Source organism: Myxine glutinosa, chromosome 7 (genome assembly GCF_964187855.1).
Source record: "Myxine glutinosa chromosome 7, kmMyxGlut1.1, whole genome shotgun sequence".
Classification (NCBI taxonomy): Eukaryota; Metazoa; Chordata; class Myxini; order Myxiniformes; family Myxinidae; genus Myxine; species Myxine glutinosa.
In genome coordinates this window covers 78,408,965-78,419,985 of record NC_136267.1, presented here as the reverse complement: position 1 = coordinate 78,419,985, position 11,021 = coordinate 78,408,965, and the positions used below count along the sequence as shown (strand labels likewise).

The window sequence follows — 11,021 nt, the reverse complement described above, 5'->3', positions numbered from 1 at the left end:
CAGCCAAAGAGCTCAGGGATCGAACTCTCGCTTTCACACACCTTATTGCGTGCCAAGCGGTGTGCGCGGTGTGGAAAGCGGCGTTACCTGATGTAATTTATAGGCCTGATTCAAGTCAAATTCGGTCTTAATGATGCTAGGCCAATGGAGAAAAGACGATCCGACCAAGTTTGAAAGAAACAACCAAATATACAGCCTTTTATTTACAAGGCAATAGAAAGAGAGAAGAGGCAGCCCGATCAATTCTTACCTAATTAATCCCCAACAGGCGCCAACACACACACACACAGGGAATGACACACCGGTTATTCTCGTACCGATGGAAACGTGCAGGGACTGACTCGAGGGTGGCCCTTGCTGTGCGCAGTTCGATCCTTGATCCGGACGTGCAGCTGGTGAAGTAAGGTCCGAAGGACGAATCGTCGCCTCGAAGTCAGCACGAACGACGAACTTCAGCGCAGGAAAGACGACCCAGCTCGGATGAATTGCTGCGCAGGCAAGATGAACCAGCACATCGGACAGCCAGCTTCGAGCAGAATCGTGGGAGAGATGAACACTTGCAGGTCAGCCGGATCAGAGAGAGAGAGAGAGAGATAGAGAGAGAGAGCTATGGGCGGGGGTTTATATCAGACCCAAAAAGCTTCTTGAATGTTCCACAGCCTCCCATTGGCCGAAGCAATGATGGTAGATTGCCGAAGCAAAGTCCAGACCTGATTGGCTGTTCTGCCCATCCTTCATCTCTCATTGGTTCCTGCGTGCCTCGACCTGTCATGGGCTGCTTGCTGGTGACGTGAGCTTGACCTGATTGGTCGCCTGCTGGTTACATGTCATTGGCTGCTTGCTGGTGACTTGAGCGGCTTCTTTAGCCACACCTACCTCAGCCGTGGTTGATGACGTGGACTGAAGTCGTAGCCATGCCTCCCTGCACATCGTTTGAATTCCTCCTACCTCAACGCATATTGGTCTGGATTATTACACAATGGGAAGGGGGCTAATCTTTACATTCAATAAGAAATAACTAACTACTGCAGGCTACATGTTGTCATGCAATTAACTATAGGGGGTTTGCCTTTACGGCAAAACCGCAACAATATATATACGTATATATATATATATATATACAGGGCGAGTCAGAAGTAGCGCCCGATTTCTGTTTATACAGACTTGGCATTTAATATGGAATATTTTTTTTGTGGGGGTGAACTTACTTTTCAAGATGACAGAACCAAAAGTTCATTGGAATTATGTTGAAATTATTCTAGATTTTGTTAATGTGACCTTCAAAAGAAACAAAAACCACATTTGACATTTCGAAGCAAATAAATTGATTCTTGAAAGTGATGTAAACAGATATCGAACTCAATTCACGGACAGTACTGTGTTAAACTTCTGTGCGTTTCCAGAAGTATCTCTTTATTTTGCACATTAGCCAAATTTGTTTTTAACAAAAACAAAAGTTAAATTACGACTGGGATTACGGACAGTAAAATTACAGTACAGTACTTCGTGTATCCCCCACGAGCATTCAGGAGAGCGCGTACAAGTTGAGGCATGCTGTTCACGAGATTTGCCAAGGTTTGGACAGGAATCGCTTGCCATGCAGTTACAATAGCCTGCTGCAATTCACGCACAGATGCAGGCTGCTGGTCCAAGTTGTCGATTTGATGCGTTAATTCTGCCCACAAGTTCTCTATCGGATTCATATCCGGGGACATGGCAGGCCACTTCATATGCTCTACACCACGGTCAGCAAGAAAGTGTTGGATCATGCGAGCACGATGAGGTCGTGCATTGTCATCTTGGAAGACACCGTTTCCTCGAAAGGCTGCACGAACAAATGGAAGCAATGTTTCTTCCAGAATGGCCCTGTGCTTGAACTGGTTCAGGTTTCCATTCAGAACAGCCAGGTCAGTTTTGCCCCCTGCATGAAAAGCAGCCCAAACGGTCACCCCACCACCTCCAGCTTGGACTATTGGCACTATACAATCTTCGTTGTAGGCTTCATGCACTTGTCTGTGCACTCGGATGTGGCCATCTTGACGATAGACCAGAAATCTAGACTCGTCACTGAGGATCACGTGATTCCAGTGTCCTGGCTGCCATTGACCATGCTCTCTGGCCCACTGCAATCGGCGCTGGCGTTGTTGTCTGGTCAGACGTGGCTTTCTCAGGGGACGCCTGGCACGATAGCCTGCTTGAACCAGTCGTTGGTCGACTAGCCTCGTGGATACAGGCACATTTGTCAGTTGCTGCCACTCAGCCCGAAGCCGATTAGCTGACTTGGTACGGCCATTGCGGACTAACCGGCGCAGCTGGCGATCATCCCTCCTTGTGGTTCTGCGGGGACGTCCTGGCCTCGGTATTGGAGTAGGGACACCCCTCTGAGCATTTCATTTCAGGATCTTTGACACCTGACCTTGAGTGATGCCATACTGCCAAGCAATAGCACGCTGTTTCATGCCGGAATTTCGTAAAGCCACCACTAAATGATAAACAGCATTGTCGAGTTGACGGACCATCTCCAGAGGAAGCAGCAATAACTTTTGTAGACGTGCAGCAGTTGTTTTCCACTAATACAGAACGCAACAACCCTTATATACCCGATTGTGAAGCCAATCGTCAAATGCACCTGTCCATACATTTTGTCACGCCACCTGTGATATAGTCCTGTTATTGACTTTTTGCTGCGACAGACAATCAGTGACATGGTTCTTTCAACAAAGAAATCACCGAAGCATAAAAGAAACTCACCAGATTGATATACCGAGTTCAGAAATTAAACCCAAGTCAAGAAAAAAAAAAATTCCATATTAAATGCCAAGTCTGTATATACATTTATTTCTACCTTCTTGTACACTGTAATACAAATGTATATAACGATTTCTGTTTATATATGTATATATATTTCTGTCAGTTGATTGTTTGTTTGCCATTTGTATTGCAGTGCACAATAAGGTAGAAATAAATGTATATATTAACAGAAATCGGGCGCTACTTCTGACTCACCCTGTATATATATATATATACATATATATATATATATATGCAGTTAAGCATATATATATGCAGTTATATATATATGTGTGTGTGTGTGTGTGTGTGTGTGTGTGTGTGTGTGTGTGTGTGTGTGTGTGTGTGTGTGTGTGTGTGTGTGTGTGTGTGTGTGTGTGTGTACATATCGAAGGATTTGTAGCTCAGGATTCATATTGTAAATGATAGCACACTGAGCAGTAAAATAATTTAAAAATTCTTAATTAATAGCCTGACGTTTCAAGAACAAACTAGTTCTCTTCCTCAGAGGCATTGAGTGTGGTGTTAACCGTTAAGTTCCACTGGGGACGGTTCGCGTGATGGATTGGTCCAAGTCCTTGCCAATCAAAGGGCTTCCCTCCATTCAAATAGCTCTGCCGTTTATGACGTTGTATTTGACATACAACGAACAGCATTGTTTGACAACAGTGTTTAAAGTTCCCAAGAGCACAGAGAGTGCCATCATTAGGAAATGGAAAGAATATGGAACTATCCAGACTCTTCCTAGAGCTGGCCGTCCGACAAGACTGAGCAACCGGTCAAGAATGACCTTGGTCAGGGAGGTGACCAAGAACCCAATGCCCACTCTGACAGAACTACAGAGTTCCTTCGCTGAGATAGAAGAACCTGCAAGAAGGACAACAGTCTCTGCAGCACTTCACAAATCTAGGCTTTATGAGATAGTGACCAGACGGAGGCCAATCCGTTGAAAAAGACACACGACAGCATGTTGGGGTTTGCAAAAAGGCACGTGAAAGACTCATAGCATGAGGCAAATGATTATGTGATCTGGAGAACTGAAAATTGAACTCTGGCCTGAAGGCAAAGCATCACATCTGGTGGAAATTGAGCACAGCTCATCACCCATTTAACACCATCCCTACCATGAAGCATGGTGGTGGCAGCATCATGCTATGGGGATGCTTTTTAGTGGCAGGGACTGGGAGACTTCTAAGGATAGAGGGAACAATTAATAGAGCCAAAATACAAGGAAATCCTTGAGGAGAACCTGCTTCAGAGTGTAAAAGGCCTTAGACTGAGGCGAGCATTTACATTCCAACAGGACAATGGCCCATGCATACAGCCAAGGCAACACTGAAATGGCTTCAGAACAAGAATGTGAAAGTCCTTGAGTGGGCCAGCCAAAACCCAGACTTTAATCCCATTGATAATCTGGGGAAAGACTTGAAAATTGCTGTACACCGATGCTACCCATCCAACTTGACAGAGCTTGAGCAAATCTGCAAGGAAGAATGGGAGAAGCTCCCCAATTGCAGATGTACAAAGCTGATACAGACATACATACCCAAGAAGACTCAAAGCTGTAATAGTTGCCAAAGGCGCTTCTACGAAGTATTTACTCAGGGGGTTGAATACCAATATAAATTAGATATTTCTGCATTTCATTTTTTCATTATTTAATAAAAACTTCTAAAAGCAAAAAAAATATTCTACTTTGACATTATGGGGAATTATGTGTAGATCAGTGAGAAAAAAAATATCTCAATTTAAACAATTTTAAATTCAGGCTGAAACACAACAAAATGTGAACATGTCAAGCGGTGTGAATACTTTCTGAAGGCGTTGTATAACACAAAATATGGAATTAAGTTTCACAACCCCTGTACAGCCCACAGAACATATTATAGAATCACGGCTTTAAAACTCGGACACCAGAGCGAGCTTGCACTGACAGCACATCCCGGGGAGGGAGGGAATTGTAAAAACGTCAGAGGAAGAGGGACGCGATGGATCGGACAGCTGTCTGTAAGACCCCCTGGTGAAGACGCATGAGACGTTTCTGCTTCCACAAGAACCGATAGCAAAGTCGAGTGATACAAACAAGTGCGCAGTTGCCCAAGTCCCGACAGACCTCGCACAGAGCACACCAGTCTGACAAAGAATAAATAGACAGGTGCAAGGTCTACCGTCTGGCAAAACTATTTACAAGAAAACACAGGAAAAATGCTTGCTCCTTCAAAGTGTTTAATAAACAATTCCTTCCACATTGTGCGATTTCCTACCACGGTGGCAACATCGCAACACAATAAAATACCTGGGAGGCAGCAACAGCAGCAGTGAGCAGAGAAAATGGAATAGTCATGATAGAGTGCCTGTTCATTCATGGTTTTGGCTTGTCGTGTGCTCTGTGGGTCAATGTTGAGCTGCTATCTCTCAGCCGTGCAATAATCAAATACTCAGGGACAAAAATAAAAACATAAAATAAAATGATCTCGCAAATTGCGAGCATCAATTAAGAGGTGTACATGAAGGGTCCTCTACCTTTCCTATAGTACATAGAATCAAAGCACAATAGCCCACATTTTCCTTCTGACTTCATTAACCCGCTTGTATCATGAAAGGTCTCCAGAAACTGCTGTTTAATACGTTGCATTGAAAGGGGATGGTGGAGGGCAGTGGGAGTTGGGAAGGGGAGGCGGGGGAAGGGAGTTGAATTTAGAAATGCAAGTTGAAAAAAATACAAGGGGAAAGGATATGAGAGATTTGGAGAATGTAAGGGAATGTAGGTTTCTTGGCAAAAGGGTATGTCCTGTGGATGGTCTATTAAGACGGAGCACCCACGGATGACCAATTGAGCTTACTTTGAGGCGACGGTCAAACACGGATTTCACTATACAAGCACGGGCGGAAAAGAGAAGAAGAAGAAGAAGAAGCGGGAGCTTTACCTGACGCGATCCCCGAGCAGTCTTCAAACCTGCAGGAAATTTCGCTCACGAACACGGATTTTGAATTTTCGAACCGCGATGTGACGCTTCGTAACCCCAATCGACTATTAGAATTTTTATCGCCTCTGACTAAAATTTTTTTACTTCCGAATGCCGAGCGCAATGTACGCTCGGCTGTGTCGATCTCAGCCCGCGGACCAAAAAATTGTCCGCCGAGTCTGAATCCCACTCCTGACACTTTTGTGGAGGGAGGAGGGTACCGGTAAATGTATGTGAAGTGGAGGGATGGAAAATTGGGAGAGGGATGGGGGGGGGGGTGGGGTGTGAGGAGGAAAGGGTGATAAAAAATATGCTATTCTTGGTACGTAATAAATAAATGGGTGCTAATAACATTAATGAGCTAGAATGATTGCTTATTAGCTGCAGTTTGTTACAATTAGAGTCTTATGATCGGTGAAACTGGGCGAGCACGCTCAAAAGAAAAAGCCAAGATGGCATATTTAAGGTACCTGTATTATAAAATCCTTTGTTTTATGATCATTCGATAAGTAAGCCTTATAAATGGACAATAAATCTCACAGTGAGAAGTTGGAGAAGGACCACCGCAAATGTGTGTATAGCAAGTGACCTGTAGTTGACAGAATAACGCACGCAAGAAGTTTCGGAAATAGTCTCTGATGCACAACATCGGAAATAGGGAGGAGATTGAAGTCTCATCCATAAAGGAAAGTGGATGATGTGTACAAGAACGAGGCAAGTCCTGCACTGTACAGAGCAAAATAACATGAACCTCTTTGGAGGAGTATGGACAAGCATGCTCACAAGGAACAACTCATTCCAAAGGGAATTATTTTGATGTGGCACCTCCACAGACCGTCGAAGCAACAAGAGGGTGTGTGGGCCTGCTTTAATGGGCTTACACAGCACCAGTGTCATGCATGACCTTTGCCTGGCTATTCGAGCGTGAAAGGCAACTGCCACTCACGACGGAGGCTTTCACGGGTTGGATCAATTGCCTTCTCCTCACCCAGCACAAGAGTATGTACGCTTCCCAGCTCGTCCTCATGAAGCAACTTCCTGCTTCCAACTAACCCATGGGATCAAGGTGCCACAATGTAGAGTGCACTTTTTATGGGAAGGTAAGAGTTATGCACTTGCTTACAGGACCCGATTGTTGTGCGAAAGGCTCTCACGACCTGAAATGATGCAAGGACGAGTGTAAAAGAAGATCTTTGTGCTTGCAATGGGCTTTTCACATAGTCATGCGCTTGACAAATACATCATGCAACAAGAGAATAAGAATAAAAGAATAAGCTTCGACATCCATCTACATAAGGCCACCCACCAAGCATCTCACAGCACAGTGAACTCAGAGAAGCAGGTTCCATCACCGAGGAGGGAATCGCAGCAAGCTGCATGCATTCCCTCAAGGTGTGTGTGTGTGTGTGTCAAACAGCAAAATGCAAAATGGACTTCCCTGCAGATGTCCTTCAAGTATAGCTGAGAGAAAACAGCTAAACTTACAAGTCTGAAGAAACAAAGAGCAATTAGAGCACAAAAATAACTGGAAAGGCATTGCTGCAAGCAACACATTATTTGCCATGCCAAATGCCGATGTACAGGCTGGTTTGGCTAATATATTTAAAATCTCAAATGCTTCACACAAAAATGAAAACAAAGGTGGCCTTGCACTCACATGTGCACAGGGATGTTAAGTAACCCACGCAATCAACTTCACCAACTGGTGTTATTTCCACATGCACACTGCTGCCAGCGAGTGTTGGTAATCGCACGAACATACACCCGCTCAGCAATTCACTGAACCTCGATATGGTAAATCACATTATAGATCACAGGGCATATATGGGCAACTTAACATGGTTGAAAAACTGGGGGTCGCACGGTTCCTGTGCTGGAAACATACATGCAAAGTAATGCTGCGGTCCAAACACACTCCATACTGCACTGGCACAAATCCCATGGTAGGTCACTGTCGAGATTGGTGGGTGTAAAGGGGGGGTTTCGGACAGGCAGAGAAAACAGGAACATGCGTTGCGGCTGTAGGCAAAAGGCCAGTCCAGGTTCAACGGTCTGGAAGTCCAGAATAAAAAGGCACGTGAGTCAAAGCACCCCAAGTCTAGGGCTGTTTAAGACGCTTGCGAGGGAACCCCAGTGGAGGGCTTTGTGCTGACGCGAGAGCTCGAAAGGCATCGGCCACCAAGTGAGGGTGTGACTGAACCATGTCTATCCATCCGGCAGTCTCCATCACATCTGAGGCATGGCTGTGAATAGATAAAAGAAACAAGTTTGGGAATGAATAATTTTCTATGTTGTCTTCTGTGAAAGCTTTGCAAAGAATGCACACAGACTTGTGTTACCAAAACTGGAAACCACAAACCATAATCTAACACAATTGCCTATTTTAAAGAATAATATGGATCCATCCCAATGAGCACCACTGCTAGATGTCCTGAACCTACCCGGCTGCTCATTGACAATGTCACTAGAGGCAACGCTATGGCCCATGCTGACCGACTGTGTCCGACAGCCCTTCCTCAGCTTGCCAGGCAATTTGCTCTGACAGCATTTCACAAGGGACTTGAGACAACAGCCATAAGCCTAAAAAGCTTCACTCAAAATCTCCTGAAGCCAGGCAAGAACAAAGTTACCTCTGCTTCTTTGTTACCTCTGTGTCTGTGTTCGGACCTCCGTGTCTGTTACTCTCTGACTTATCTGGCAATATGATCTTGCCACTTTCGATAATCAAATCAAGAAATGTCTATAGTCTTTGAAGTATTGGTGCACACACACCTAATAGGGGAGCTTTGGAATGAATGCCAAATCAGAATTGAACCGCTGACCTCCCAGACTCAGTGCGGACGCTCGAACCATTATGTACAAGACTTGTTACACAAAAAATATTGCAAGCCAAAGATTTAGCTGGCATCTGTAATCATGCAATAATATATATATATATATATATATATATATATATATATATATATATATATATATATATATATTTAGGTGCAGGGTGGTAAAACCCCTATTTAGGTGCAGGGTGGTAAAAGATGTTATCCTCTAAAGTTTCATGCCGATTAACCTTGGGACCTCAGAGGAGTAGGTTCACAAACAAACAAACGGACATTTCGTGTGTGTGTGTGTGTGTGTGTGTGTGTGTGTGTGTGTGTGTGTGGTATATATATATATATATGTATATATATATATATATATATATATATATATATATATATATATGTATATATATATATATATATATGTATATATATATATATATATATGTATATATATATATATATATATATATATGTGTATATATATATATATGTATATATATATTATATATATATGTGTATATATATATATGTATGTATATATATATATATATATTATACGAAATGTCCGTTTGTTTGTTTGTTTGTGAACCTACTCCTCTGAGGTCCCAAGGTTAATCGGCATGAAACTTTAGAGGATAACATCTTTTACCACCCTGCACCTAAATAGGGGTTTTAAAACAGTTATTTTCTCACAATTCATAACTTAAAACCATCCGAGCAGCCACCTGTCATCATGATCTCCGAGGGTCGATCCACATATACAAATCTTTAATAAAAAGCCCAATTTTTATCGGATTTAAACACGGATATCGATATAATTAGTTTGATGGCGAGCTCTGATGATCAAATATGTTATCATATGTGAGAAACAAATTAAATAAAGACATTACCATGATCGGTAAGTTCGCAAAGAAGGAGTCACGTGACCTCTCAAATGCACTAATTATTTAAAAGCAGAAAATAGTACAAACACAACCTCTACATCATTTTAAAGGTAATTTTACTGCTCATCTAACATCACTATCAATTGTGAAAAATAGTTTGTAGAAAAAAGGACCCACGTGACGCCAACTCCAAACCGCCACTTGACAACGGGTGAAGAACCTCCAATGATTACGTCATCCTCACAACAAGGTGAGTTGTTGTTTTGCTGTTTGTTTGGGATCATACTGCTTTGAGCTCCCAAGGTTAATCAACAACGAAACTTTCTACCATCAGATTTTTAACCACGATATACCTGAATAGGGGTTTCATACCGTGATGAGGAGGTCATTTGTCCGTTGTTGGAGTGTTGCACTCCCGAGTTAATTTATTTATGAACTCAAGGTAATTTCTTTACTACAGCTTCACTCTTTTACACCCTTTAGACTCCCTTCCACCCCTGAGAGCCCTCTAGACCCTTTACACTCCTTAGACCCTTTCCACCCCCCCTAGACCCTTTACACCCCTTCTACTACACATCTTAGACCCTTTAAACCCCTTTCGACCCTTTACGCCCCTTAGACCCCTTTGACCCTTTACACCCCTTATACCCCTTTTTTTTTTGGTATACAAGATCGAGGCTCCTGAAAGAGCTAACATTAATCACACAAAAAGACAAAGCGACACACAAAACACCAAAAAACAAGGGGAGCGGCAGACAAGATGGGGAGAGAGGGGGAAGGACACAAACACAACATTTGAGAGCAGGGACATCGGAAGGACTTGAGGGGAGGTGGGAGAGGAATAAAACATATGAACACTGCAAGGACTCTGGGGTGAATTACCGGGGGTAGAAAAGATCAAGGTTTTCGATGGGGGAAGACAAGAGATGGTGGTAAACAGCTGTTTTAAAGACCTGAGGGAGGAGTGGGATTGAAGGGAGTGGGGGAGTTTGTTCCAGAGGCGGGAGAAAAGGGGAATGAAAGAGTGAAGGTGAGCAGAGAGCCTAGACTTTGGCAGTTTAACCATAAGAGGGTTGCAGGCAGATCTTGTGCGACCTGAAGGAATATTGGGGGGACAGAGCACAGAGAGAGCACAGAGAGAGCTGGGGGAGCAAGGCCGGAGAGGAGTCGGTAGAAGACAGAAAGACCACCAACCTGCCTGCGGTGAGTGAGTGAAAGGCCCTCGGAGATTGACTACATCGCAGGAGATTCAATGATTCTGAAAGCTTTGGCCTCAACAGCGTGAAGCCGAGCAAGGTGTGAGGCAGGAGCACCAGCCCAGAGGGGGGAACAGTATTCATTGAGCTGCGGATGAAAGCCTTGTATGTGGTGAGGAGCTCAGGTGTGCCAAGGAAGGACTTCGCACGACGGAGGATGCGCAGTCGGCGACTGGCTTTGGAGGCCAGCTTGGGAAATGTGGTTTTCCCAAGAAAGATCATGGCAGATAGTGAGACCCAAAAGCTTGAGCGACAGAACTTCTTGGAGAGGATTGTTGAGAAAGTAGATGGGAGGGTTGTCCAGTC

General features: G+C 43.9%; 1 protein-coding gene across 6 annotated transcripts in view; it reads right to left on the bottom strand.

Annotated features, from left to right (window-relative positions):
* Positions 1 to 4,999: 4,999 nt before the first annotated feature.
* The window catches only part of LOC137430568 (speckle-type POZ protein-like), a 307,794-nt gene continuing 301,772 nt past the window's right edge, over positions 5,000 to 11,021 (bottom strand). For all 6 annotated transcript variants that reach the window (XM_078781905.1, XM_078781900.1, XM_078781903.1 and 3 more), the window contains exon 11: positions 5,000 to 7,999. In XM_078781905.1, the coding sequence (XP_078638031.1) occupies positions 7,855 to 7,999 (145 nt within the window). In that variant the 3' untranslated portion in view covers positions 5,000 to 7,854. The remainder of the gene's footprint in view (positions 8,000 to 11,021) is intronic.